Source organism: Felis catus, chromosome B3 (genome assembly GCF_018350175.1).
Source record: "Felis catus isolate Fca126 chromosome B3, F.catus_Fca126_mat1.0, whole genome shotgun sequence".
NCBI classification, from domain to species: Eukaryota; Metazoa; Chordata; class Mammalia; order Carnivora; family Felidae; genus Felis; species Felis catus.
The window spans coordinates 81,994,764-82,009,004 of record NC_058373.1 but is presented as its reverse complement, the minus strand read 5'-3'; the positions used below and the strand labels follow the sequence as shown (position 1 = coordinate 82,009,004).

Sequence of the window (14,241 nt, the reverse complement as noted above, 5' to 3'; positions counted from 1 at the left end):
TTAAAGGAGATAATATATGCAAAACACAAGTCTGGCACATGGATAGGTGCTCAATGAATGTTCACTCTTACTACTTATTATATTATTAGTTTTACTGATCAAGTATATTGAGGGGGAAAGTGTCATCAAAATGAGTGGTATCCCTATGCTAAATTACATTGTACAAAATGAGAAACCATTATTAACTGCCAATCTCAACAATAATTATCTAAATGAAATTGTGTGGCTTTTATGCTTCATTCCTGGACTAAGCCCATGAAATGACAAAGTCAGAAGACAAATCCACTGATGAATGAGCCAGTCAAACAAAAGTCATACTTTATGCAATTTTTAAGAGAGTAATATGGAAATTCTTATCTAAAAGCAGGGTTTGGGGTGCCTGGGTGGCTCAGTCGGTTGAGCATCTGACTTCATCTCAAGTCATGATCTCATGCCTCGTGAGTTCAAGCCCCACGTCGGGCTCTGTGCCGACAGCTTGGAGCCTGGAGACTGCTTCTGATTCTGTGTCTCCCTCTCTCTCTGCTCCTAACCCACTCACATTCTGTCTCTGTCTCTCTCAAAAATAAATAAACATTTAAAAAAATATTTTAAAAGCAGGGTTGTTCAGGCAACTACAGATGTTGGTGAGGATGTGGAGAAAGAGGATCTCTTTTGCACTGCTGGTGGGAATACAAACTGGTGCAGCCACTCTGGAAAACAGTATGGAGGTTAATCAAAAAATTAAAAATAGAACTACCCTACAACCCAGCAATTGCACTACTAGGTATTTATCTAAGGAATACAGGTGTGCTTTCTCACATGGGCACATGCACCCCAATGTTCATAGCAGCACTAATCAACAATAGCCAAAGTATGGAAAGAACCCAAATGTCCATCAACAGATGAATGGATAAAGAAGATGTGGTGTGTGTGTGTGTGTGTGTGTGTGTGTGTGTGTGTGTGTGTGTGTAATGGAGTATTACTCAGCAATCAAAAAGAATGAAATCTTGCCATTTGCAACTACATGGATGGAACTAGAGGGTATTATGCTAAGCGAAATTAGTCAGAGAAAGACAAATATGATATGATTTCACTCATATGAGGACTTTAAGATACAAAACAGATGAACACCAGGGAAGGGAAGCAAAAATAGTATAAAAACGGGGTGGGACAAAACATAAGAGACTCTTAAATAAAGAGAACAAACAGAGGGTTGCTGGAGGGTTGCTGGAGGGGGGATGCTCAAAATGGGTAAGGGGTATTAAGGAATCTACTCCTGAAATCATTGTTACACTATATGCTAACTAACTCAGATATAAATTAAAAAACAAATTAATTAATAAGCTAAACAACAAATAAATAAAAGCAAGGTTGTATTTTTAAATTTTTTAATTCAGTACTCAGAACTTATTCCTTCACAAAATTAGTATTATTAATGATAGTTAAGTTCCCAAGCTATCCCATAAGTTGGTATTTAAATTACTAACTAGTTGAAATTTGCATTATTTTCTATCATTTGTGTCATGAAAGTACAGCACTGCAGCTACTTCAGTGAGGTTAAAGAGGTTTTAAGTAAAAGTGTTTCTATGATGGGTAGAGAAAAAGAAATTTGAGAGTTCAGGTAAAAATTAGACCCTTACAAGTGTCAGGCGCCTGTTTCTGGCCATGTAGAATACTGCAGCCCTGGGAAAGTATTTGGTCTCCATTTTGAGATACTGTCTTAAGTATCTTAAGATCAGGGAGACTGTTATGCTCAAAAATAACTGGTACTCAAGAAATATTAGATGAATATATGGCATGAAACCACATCTCAGATAACAGGGTATGGCTGCCTTTTCCTAAGTCTTCCCCTAGAGATCCCTTCCCTAGCCAGTCCTTTGGAAAAGAAAATGCCATACTCAAAGACACTTAGTGCTCCAAAGGGAACCCTCTCCCATCCTGTTCCCAACCAGGCCAAGATTTCTGTTCATGGCTGAGTGTCACTCAGGGGTAACTATTTTTAATAATGCTGCACTTTTAATGTGAAAAAAAAAATCCCTCCCTGAACAACAAAACAAAAAACAGCATATAGAGTATCCATTTCATACCCTAAAGACCAAATGATAAGCATGTACCTGAGGTATTTTTTAAACACAGTTTGTTACTAAGAACATTCCTCAAAAGTACTTTTCGTAGATTTCACCATGCAGAGGGCATTTTTTTAAAGTTCTCTGAAGTATCTCAGAGCAGATGAATAATGAGTTTCATTTCCTAAAATATTGCTTAGTAATACTAATATTTTTAGCCCCACTGCTTTCTTCTGGACCAGTCGTCCCAGACAGTTTTCTAATGTGTGTAATTAATAGTCTCGGGTGGATAGGGAGGTGGGGAAGAATGAGCGTTGTTTTTACTGTCCTTTTTTCTTCAGAGATATCACATTTAATTGCGTAGTGCCGTGAGTTGTGTCATGGGTGCCTAGCAATGTCTAAGCTCGAATATACCTCCATTTAATATGCTATGAAGCAGTTTCTCAGATGAAGCCTATGCTTTGTGGAGATGGTAATGTATTCACTTTATTGATGGATAATTTATTCACTTTATTGCTGGCTTCTATCTGGTCTCAGACATCAAGAAAACCCTTCCCCTGCCCCCAGTTGAAAACAAAAAATTTTGCTTTGTTCCTCACCTATGATTAACTGAAGCTCTTCCAAATGTCTTCTTAGACATTTTCTTTTTATACAACTGCATTTTGCTACCAATGAATATGAGATTTAATACTCATAATTTAGAGATTTGAGTATCTCCCTATTAAAAAGCCCCCAAAGTTATATCAGTGTCCATGGTCACATCAGGGTTAGTTTTGTGCCCTTATTTAGAGTTCTTACTGAGAAGAGAGTTTGAAATAGAATTTACTGGTTTTAACCATGGGTACAGTAAAAAAAAAAAATTATATGCCCCTCCTTCCCCTTCCTCCTCTAATCTCACTACATGCTGTCTGTTATGCTTCAACTACCAACATATAAAGTCACAGACCTCTTACTGGTGGGCAAGAGGAAAACACACACGAATAAATTCAAAGAGTCTCTATTTTCTACAGGCTAAAATTATGAGTCAAATGATTAATTTCCAAGATTGATCCTATTCCACCAACCTAAAATAGTATCTCCGTCTTCTATCCCTAAAGCAGTGATTATCTTCATTATTTAATTCAACTTAACCCATCAGATTTTTATATACAGTGATTCTAATAAGGTGCTGTGGTTGATAGAGATGATTATAATCCAGTACCAACACTCATGAAGTTCAGATCTAGCGTATACTTTGTCATTATATAAACTGACCTGTGACAAGTGCTCATAGAACACAAAGGGTGGTGGTGTGTGTGCTCTGGAAGGATAAGTGCACTCCCACAAAGAGGGTTAAGTATCATTTAGGTAAAGTGCGTGCCACACCATCTGGCTTAATCACTGTTTGCTATTGTGTTAATATTATTCATAGTTACCACTACTGGTGTGATTTTACCTCAACCTCAGTCGTGTCATCTGTAAGATGGATACAAGAGTATCATCTGTAAAATAAGAATACTGGGACCATCCTTGCCTGCCCTCCAGAACTGTTTGAGGCTCTAACAAAATTATGAAGGTGATTCCTAACAGGTCTCATTCATCTCTGACTGCCTACTGCCTTACAGATAGTAGGAAATCAATAAGTATTTAGGGGAGGTAAAAGGAAAGTGGGAAGGAAGGGAGGGACAGAGGAGAGAGGGAGGAAAGAATCACTATTATTATAATAGAGATTGATTAAGAGGTAGTTTTCTTTGTTCTATTTATTCCTAGATTTATGCCCTGAGGTAGTCACTTAACCTCTCTTAGATTCAATTTTTCCCATCTATAAAATGGAACTATTTTTAATATCTCTTACCTTCCTTACTAAATGAAACAATAAATATAAAGTGTTTATCAAAGTATCTGAAATATAAAAAATTTCAGTACAACACATTTTTACACAATGTTGAGCTTTGCCCTGCTCTTTTTATTTGTTTACTTGATTGGTTTTATCTTAATACAACATTTGTTAATTTGTTTTCAAATATGGTCTGCTTCATATTTAAATACAAGAATTAAACTTAACATTTTGTTTTTGCAAAGACAGAAAAGAGAGAACTTGCCACTTTTTCAGCTTCCCAACTTATCCTCTAATATGGCTCAGAAACTCAACTGGCTTACAAAAAGAGAAAATGAATTCACTTTCACTGGAAGGACATCTACTATTCCAGGTCATCAGCCTGTTTTATGCCATTTCCTTCTTCATTCTAGAAATCTTTCACAGCTGACTTTATTCTGATGAAGCTTAGAATTTTAACCCAATTCTCTTCCCATTATTCACAGTCCCAGTGTGCTTGCTGGCAGAAACAAATAAAACTAAGCAGTCTTTGAAATGGTCTCATGGAATTCACACTAGAGGCACAAACAAATAGGATCAGGTATCCATTGCTTTGGGAAGGATGGTAATGGAAACAGTGCTTCAATTCATAGAAAAATGTCAACAAAGCCGATGGCTGAGAATCCACTGTTCCTTTATCCCTCACACAACATATTCTTGCATATTTATGACAGAACTAAAGAATTCCAAATATGAAAATGCACTAAATTGTTTCCAATCAAATATGTAAATAACTGTTGAGCTCACATTGCGAGAACCATAATGGATACTACTTAGTATAAACTTGAAACATAAAACAGTGGCCAGTGACAATTAGTTAGCCTCAGTGGCTTTTTCATCATTATACCTGGGCTACCCTTCATGAATGACACAAATACATGATGAAAGTATTCCACAAAACAACAACAATGATAACAATAAATCCTAGAACACTGCTCTATCCCCCACTCAACAACAAAGAGTTGGTGATTAGCAAATGTTTATTTAATGAATAAATAAATATATAAAGGGAACTGGTTTGATCCAATACTTTCTAATGCCCCCTCTAGTAGTAGAAGTAGGCAGATCTGATGACTGATCGATACTGGATGTTAGAGCCAGCAGAACACATAAGGAGGAAAAACAACAACAAAAATATATAGATTGAAGATGGCAGGTAGATTTCTATAGAGCTCTTCAGAATTTAGAAAAATCTTTCCCAACTCTCATCTCTACCTCATTACATATACCTCATGAATACCAGATTTAGGGCAAAGTTGGACAGTTTGGGATTCTTAATAGCCTCTCAGGACCACAAGAGTCCCAATCAAGGACCACCTAGGATCGCACCGGGGAGGGATGGCATCTGGGCACTAACACACACACCAACGGATCACCTTATGATTAAAACAGGGCTCTACCGAAGTTGGTATCACCTCCCCCACTGCCTTGATGGCAGCAAAAGCTGAATGAAAACAAAGAACACGACATAAAGCTAGAAGTGAGCCTAGGAGATTTGGATTCTCATAAACTTCCAGGGCCTGCAGGGAATTTGCTACAGCAAGAGCATCATCATGAAAACAATAATCAACAAGTATAAATCATTTATGAGAATAAGCACAAACTTGTTTTGTTGTTGTTGATATTGCTGGAGACACTGAAACATTAATACTAAATTATGCAACACTCATTATAAGACCTGTTAATCTTACTTATTTATGTGTCTTGTAAACCTCTATAATATGTATTTTCCACAAAACCAAAGGTAGAGCACTAAACTGGATGTCAAGAGCCAAGGGACTATATACACGTATATGCACACATTCTATGATTCTATACACCATATCTATCTACACATCCATACACACACACACACACACACAAACACACACACACACACCACAGCCCCTGCTTAGTTAGCACAATGTTTTGCTCCCATACATATGTCAATTTTATTTGGGGTTAGGAGAGTTCACTTGGATTAAAATTCACAGTCTTCATTCTTAAGCCATGCATCAAAAGTGACAGCAATAAGCTCTTTAAACTACCCTTAATATGAGTACAAAACAATACAAATATATTGGTTGTGTAAACTTCTGAAACCCATTTGACTTCTTACATCCAGAATGACTTTTTTTAAAGCATGAATTTAATCATGTGAATTCCCCAAACTCTTTTTCTTTCCCTAAAATATATTCTAATTCTTTTATTACGAGTTTTAGTATGACTTTTCATGTTCATAATCTGACCTCTGCTTACCCAATAGGTAATCCTGGTCCCTTAAACTTTTTGTTCCAATCCTTTCTATAGCTCTCTGAGACTGTCATTCTTTCTCTTACTTCTGGATCTTTGATGATGCCATTCTTTTTGCCTAGAAGATTTTCTACCTTTGTTACCCAGTCTAATACTGCTTCTCCTTTAGGTCCAACCTGGGACTTTCCTGTCTGAATTAGGTTCCCCTTTTCTATCTTCCAGTAGCAATATGTAGACTTAATCACAATCTGCCTTTAATGTCTGTCCTTCTGTCTCTATCCCCTACTAGACCACTTGAGGGAAAAGACCACATTTTGATCACTATTATACTCTTAGCACCTAGTGCTTAGCTTATAGTAAGTGCTCAATAAATATTTATCAAATAACTGAAAGGGGAGCAAGAAGCCAGGTGAGTACCAACAACTGTAGGTGGTATCCGGGCAAACCATCAGGTATGAATTAACTCTGGTCTAAAGCTTTATTCATATTAAAAGTACCCTAGCCTCCAGTCACTATACCTAGATTCAAAGCCCAGCTCAGGCCCTGATTATTTACCTACAAAAAGTTCCTGTCCCACATCTCTGAGCCGAAAACATTCTTCAAATGGTCACATGTGATGACACATGACTTGGCTTCACATACCCACCTCATTTGTCTCTTCAGAGAAAGCCTGCAGAATGTCCGTCTGCCTGGTGTAGTTGCCATTGGCGTCCTGCAGACCCTGCAGGATGCGCTCCCGCAGGACCAGCACCGAGACTCGGAGCTGATGCCAGAGGAGCTGCACGGCGTGGATGTCCACAATCACATTGACCGAGTAGGACAGCAGCTTCAGGGAGAACTCTGTTTCAAGGAGGGCATGGATTTGCTCAACATGATCAGAAATATCTTCGCAAATGTCCTGTAAAGAAAAACAAAATACATGAAGGCTATTTTCCCTTAACCTAGGGACAGTGGCGGCAGGGGGTAGGAGGGGTGGGGGGGGGGTGATAAAAAAAGTCACTCCTTCACTTAACACCAATTGCCAGGGCCAACAGGTCTGGTAAACTGCGGGATGGGTAACTTGCCTTTATTTTTTTTTTAATTTTTTAAATATAAGTTATTGTCAAGTTAGTTAACATACAGTGTATACAGTGTGCTCTTGGTTTCAGGGGTAGATTCCCGTGATTCATTGCTTACATACAACACCCAGTGCTCATTCCAACAAGTGCCCTCCTCAATGCCCATCACCCATTTTCCTCTCCCCCACCCTCCCCCATCAGCCCTCACTTTGTTCTCTGTATTTGAGTCTCTTATGGTTTGTCTCCCTCCCTCTCTGTTTGTAACTATTTCCCCCCCTTCCCTTTCCCCATGGTCTTTTGTTAAGTTTCTCAAGTTCCACATATGAGGGAAAACATATGATCCCTGTCTTTCTCTGACTGACTTATTTCACTTAGCATTATACCCTCCGGTTCCATCCATGTTGTTGTAAATGGAAGGATTTTATTCTTTCTCATTGCCAAGTAGTATTCAATCATATATATAAAACACATCTTCTTTATCCATTCATCAGTTGATGGACATTTTTTTTTTTAATGTTTACTTTTGAAAGAGAGCGACAGAGCATGAGCAGTGGAGGGGCAGAGAGAAAGGGAGACGCAGAATCCAAAGCAGGCTCCAGGCTCTGAGCTGTCAGCACAGAGTCCGATGCGGGGCTCGAACCCACAAACTGTGAGATCATGACCTGAGCTGAAGTCAGATGCTTAACTGACTGAGCCACCCAGGTGCCCCCATTGATGGTCATTTAACTTGCCTTTATTTAATATCAGATACATAGCTGCAGGCTGTATTCTTGGCCACTGGACCTTCAGTACATGCAGGTAAGTTGATCTTTTTCTAAACCACAAAAATGCTACTATTCTTTCAGATTCAATTCTTTCAGATTGAAAGTTCAGCCAAGGTAAGAGGTCACCTCACAAATGCGCTCTCTATTCTCTTTAGTTACTGTTTGTTTGTGATCCTGGCAAGGGAGCCAACAGCTGATCTCTTTGCTAGTGGCAAGTTCCTCTGAGCACACAGAGTTTCAGGAGAGAGGCATCATCCAGACAGGTAGCAGGGAGAAACGTGGGCTAGAATGTGCACTTCATAGGAACACCCAACCATGCTCAAGAAGCCATGGGGTTTTTGATGTAAGGGACAATTGTCACATTCCCACAAGAACAGATTTTCATCTTTAAATTCATAATGAGTATCTAAATTTCAACCCACACTTTGTAATCAGAATCACTCTTTTTTAAAACCTTTTTATTTGATTATAGTTGACACACAATGTCACATTAGTTTCAGGTATGCAACATAGTGATTCAAATTCTCTAAACTTTATGCTATGCTCCCTGCAAGTATAGCTACCATCTGTCACCATACAACACTATTACAATATCATTGACTTATTCCCTATGCTGTGCCTTTTATCCCTATGATACTTATTCATTCCATAAGTGGAAGCCTGTATCTCCCACTCTTCTTCCCCCATTTTGTCCATCCCCCATCCTCCCCTTCGCTCTGGAAACCATCAATTTATTCTCTATATTTATAGTTCTGACAGAGAAAGAAAGTCAGAAAAATTCCAAGGGCAAAAAAGACAAAATATGGCTGTGTTTTTAAAGACCTGGACATTTTAAATAAAAACATTACTAAATCAAAGTTTCAATCTCCTCCACACATACTATTAGGTAGGCAGATTTGGTGCTGGATATGTCACTTGTCCTTACAATTTCCCAAATTTCAATTGTGCTGTCAGAGGCTGGCAGCACAAAATGGGTAGCATCAATGGTAATATTTACTCGAGCAATTTGAGTCCATTAAGCATCAAAAGGATGAACATGTCAGCTAAAGTACTCAGCGACTCATGTTTAGTTATGTATCAGTGATTTTTTTAAATGGGACTTTTATTTATGATTTTTATTAAGGCTAAAATGTAGGATAACATTTGAGGTCTGAGCCCTATCATGACTATCCAAACAGTCAGTCTAGCTGGAAACATAACTTTTCAATTTCATATCATTCAATTACTCGTTTTTAAAGAAAAACTAAAATGGAATCTGTATTTAACGTGTAATAGTAGGCAAAAAAAATCTATTGAAGAATGACATAAAATTGTGCTGAATTTTTGATAAAAATTATTGTAAAACTCCAATAAGTGCTCCAATATTATTTCTTGAAACTCAAGAACTAATTGGTGATACTTATGTAAATTGGTGGTAATAATTTGACATAGATTAAAAGTTTAAACAGACTTTGGAATCCTAATTAGGTAAAGTTCTGACTAATGTGGCCCATGAGCACACGCAGTCCAAAAAAGATTTGGTGCAAAAATCACATTACCTCATCAACCAGTACATGGAAACCACTCAAAGCCAGATTAGCCAGTCTCTGCTGGCCTTCAGCACATCAGGCCAGGCCTCTAACTGCTATCATCAAATAGTCCATATTGCCTGGGATCTCAACAGATGCCTCCTTGGAGCATTTACTCCAGTTATTTCCCACACTTCTTATTCTTGATACCTCAACCACCACCCCAGAGTAAATGTCCTGTATCCTTTGCCCTCTTAGGATGCTCATTTCCATGTAGTACTATGTTACCTTGGGGAACTCCCTTCCTCCCACTGCTGATCTCTTACAAACACTGTGCACTTTCCTGGCTAATACTCCCAGTCCATTGTATAAGAAATTCTCCATAACTTTTTCACAGAATAGTACATGTATCTCCTGCTCTTACCCAAACGTGACTCTGTCCCGGGTTCCTGCTTCCCCACCCCGTGCTATCCCATTGAAGTCTGTTCCTTCTCCCAGCCCTTACCTGAGGGATGGGGGAAGGGCAAGCCTCACTGCTTCTTTACACTTTCTGATCATTACTCTTTTGCCCTCATACTAACACCCTTTGTTTCTACTAGGTGTCTACCCTCTGCTATGCCTTCCCATCTTCCTTCTTCATTGCTATTACCTATATTCTCTTGCACTCCTCACACTGAAGAACGCATGTGGTTCAGTTTTCCTCTCCCTATTGAGCAGACCATTACCTGAGGTAATGTTTACACTGATGAACCAACCAACACCCTTGCCTCAAGTTTCCTTTACTCCACAACCCTTAAGACCTTCATGACTACTCCATTAGGACAACTCTGCCATATCTCTATTTTGGACCTTGTCACCACTCTACCTGTGGAACAGTATCAGAAAGTCTCCTATGCCCCCAAACTCTCTTTGTCTTTTTCACTCCCATTCTCCCACTACAGGTGTTCTCCAACCTCATCTAGGCCACCAGCCCCCTCCACCCCTTTTTCTCATAAACCACCCCCTCCTGCAAAGCCTCTATAGTGATCACTTCAACCACACCCTTGGCAGTGTTTTCCCACTTTCTCACATTCTTGATTTCCTCACTTGGATTTGTTAATATCAGTCTCCTGGGCCCTACTATGATCCTGCCGATTCAGAATACATTATATATCTAGGACAGGAAAAGGTTTGGGTAACTATTATGCCACCTGCTCAGAATAGCCACAGAGTCATTTCTCAACCACCCCACTCCCACCTTCCCATATAATATGTTATATACAGTCTTGGCACCATCAAAACAACATGCCATCACTCCTCTTACACATCATTTGGTTCCTTCATGATGAATGTAGGAATTTAACCAGACCCAGGCCATGGTCAAGATTGCCAGGCAACTATCCAGGGGAAACAATGTATAAGGGGCACTAAAGCATCAACGGTGCCAGTTAACTAAGGTCTTCACACCCTCCTCCTTACATATCTGTGAAATAGAAATTACCCCTGTTCCTACAGAAACAGATGGGCTCTGAGAGAAAGAAACACTGTCCCCACAATAGCTCACCTCTCTCTATCGAGTATTTTCGCAATGTGCACATGCAGTGTCTGCTGAAATTCTGAAACTAAATAATGCATGGCATGGTACAACTTTCTGGGGTCTATTCATTTATTTAATCATTTGTATGCCCTCTACTCTGTCACCAGGTGTCTGGTTTGACAAAATTACATGCACACACAAACTGTAGAACAAGAATTCCAGATGTATGTGTAGGGTGTGTGTGTGTGTGTGTGTGTGTGTGTGTGTGTGTGTGTGAAAGTATGTACACCCTCCCCCAAACATAAAACTATACTTGGAATATTCGATGAGAGGTTTGTTGAGAGAAATAACTGAGTGATTCTGAATCTGTACATACTTTTTTTTTTTTATTAAATTTTTTTTTTCAATTTTTATTTTTGGGACAGAGAGAGACAGAGCATGAACGGGGGAGGGGCAGAGAGAGAGGGAGACACAGAATCGGAAACAGGCTCCAGGCTCTGAGCCATCAGACCAGAGCCTGACGCGGGGCTCGAACTCACGGACCGCGAGATCATGACCTGGCTGAAGTCGGACGCTTAACCGACTGCGCCACCCAGGCGCCCCTGTACATACTTTTTAATGATATAAAATCTGCTTTCCTCTGTCCCTCTACATAAATGTCAACCAAACATTTAAAGAATAATCAGTTTGAAGCTTCTAAGCCTTAGACCCTTAACTATTGCCAATTTGCCATACGTTTATATGAAAGAAGCGGAATATTATTGACATTCTGTTTATTTTAATGCAGTCAGATAACTAGGTATTAGAAACTTTTAAAAAGGATTTGCTAAATGGCTTCCTTCCAGCAGAGACTGTTTGGAATTAAAAGGCCCTGAGAGATCTGACCTGTTGGAGGCCCTGTGGGCACTAAATTAGCAAGGTGAAGAGGAAGCATTTGAGGTGGAGTCGGGGAGAGTGGAGGGTCAGACCAGAGCCCCACTGATGCATATAAGGAATCACTAGTGTTCGGCCTTGACTGGACATGTGACTCAAGTAGATAGCAACTGGAGACTGGACTCAACTCACATGGCCAAACTGCTCAGCATATAACAAACTTTTGAGCACTGCAGTGCTACTTGCTAGAAAAAAAGTAATTTTAGATTCACAGATTTTTAGGAATACAAAAAGAAACAATCCCTTCCGGTTCAGGACTGTACACACACACACACACACACACACACACACACGTCTTAAAGATGTATAAGCAAAGATATTTCTCTCCATCTGCTTACTGAGAGCATTAACACTAACATTAACATTATACAATTAGAGATGTCAAATTTAACATGGCAATGACTGGTTAAGCTGATTTAGTGACTAAAATTCATAACAAATGTTGATGTTTGATTTCAGGTTCTTTCCTATTTCTATAGAGGGTGTTAGTAGGCAGAAACCCGAGTGTAAAGGAGATAAGATCAAGAAGGGGATGAGGACGTTGAAGACTGTATGAGTGACAGCCATGGAACCCTTTCCAGATTCAAAGGGAGAGATGATTCCCAAATATGCCTCACTTGGGACAAGGTGACCATGGACAGACCCACCAGTCCAGACTTCTATCACTCTAAAACCCCAAATTCAGTCTCTTTCCCTTAAAGGCAGCTCTCATCCCTTGTATGCCACGTCCACAGAGAGCTAGAGGACTCTGGGACTGTGTGGAGGTAGGAGAAAAGCAGATGCAGAGAAAGGCAGCAAAGGATGCCAAGACAAGCCATTAACCTTCAGAAGTTTGCCTGTCTTGTTCTCTTATGAACAAATGAAAAAAAAATCATCTAACTTCCTATGAATATGGTGAAAAAAATGCTGTTTCATATAATTTGTGAAGATTTTATCATCATCATCATAATGTAGCTTCATTTCCAGAGTATATATTTTGGTTGATGAATGTTCTCCCCAACTAGTCGATTGGTTTCCCAGCACCTCTTCATATAATTAGTGACTATCAGTAAGTTGGGCACTCAAGAATTTTGACAATCAGGATCTTACTTCAACATACTGACAATAAACAAAAACTTGAGTAGATAGAATTGTTTAGTTTTACTTTTCAATATCATCAATTGGTATCAATTGCTTTAGCTACACAAAAGCTCCCATGACTCTGCATCAATATATTATTCCCTTATATCTTTTCCTCTGAGAAAAGATATTCTCCATCAAGCCCATTTAGTTGACTCAATCAACAGATGTCTCAAAGAATAACAAAGTTTTAAGTTTAGGGTAGTTTTTAAATGTTCTTGTTCAAACAATAACATTTGTTTTTAGAGATCCTTAAATTGTCCCTGGAACGACCCATAATTATTAAGGATAGAAGAATAATGTCTTTAGAAATCAGTCACTTCTGTTTTTTCAGTGAATGTGCTGGGGATATAAAGTTGAATAAGGCCAGGGCTTGCCCCCCTACCCCAGAGTTCCTTGCCTGGTAGGAAGGAGCATGTAACCAGAAGCCATAGTTGGGAAGATAAGTATTCACAGAGGGTACACAAATGAGGAGGAAATGACTGTGCCCAAGGAGGCAAGGAGGAAAGGGACAAGAAAGCTTTTCTAAGGAAGTAAAGTTTGGGTCTTCAAGGAGACCAGGAAGGTGAGGTGGAGAAGGGCATTCCAGGGAGTAGAAGATGTCAATGTGGTCGCCCTAAATATGGACCCAGGGTTTGGCACTGATTTTTCTTAGTCATGGCATATTAGACACAACTCATAAAAGAACACAATTTATTTCATCAAAATATAAAACTTCTACTCTGTGAAAGGTATTTTTAAGGAAAAGATAAGTTACTGGGAATATATTTGCAAATCACCTATTCAATAAAGGATTTATATCCAGAATACCCTAACTCCCTCTGATCTATGGGAGATATGTTCAAGATCCCCAGTGTATGCCTGAAACAAAAGATCATACTGAAATCTATATATACTCTGTTTTCCCCCTATATATACATACCATGATACATATACACGACAAAGTTTAATTTATAACTTAGGCACAGTAAGAAATTAATAACTAATAATAAAATAGAACAATAGTAACAATGTACTGTAATAAAGGTTATATGAATATGGCCTCTTTCTCTCTCCCTCTCTTTCAAAATATCTTATTGTACAGTTCTCACCCTTCTTCTTCCTATGATGTGAGGTGATAAAACACCTATGTGATGAGATGAAGTGAGGTGAATGACATAGGCATTGTGATGTAGCATCAGGCTACTATTGACCTTTTGACTATATGTCAG

At 39.0% G+C, this 14,241-nt stretch overlaps 1 protein-coding gene across 12 annotated transcripts in view; it reads right to left on the bottom strand.

The window, feature by feature from the left end:
- Positions 1 to 14,241, bottom strand: part of AKAP6 (A-kinase anchoring protein 6) — a 591,089-nt gene that overhangs the window by 281,239 nt on the left and 295,609 nt on the right. For all 12 annotated transcript variants that reach the window (XM_045059777.1, XM_045059778.1, XM_045059775.1 and 9 more), the window contains one exon: positions 6,779 to 7,030. In XM_045059777.1, coding sequence (XP_044915712.1) covers positions 6,779 to 7,030 — 252 coding nt within the window. The remainder of the gene's footprint in view (positions 1 to 6,778; positions 7,031 to 14,241) is intronic.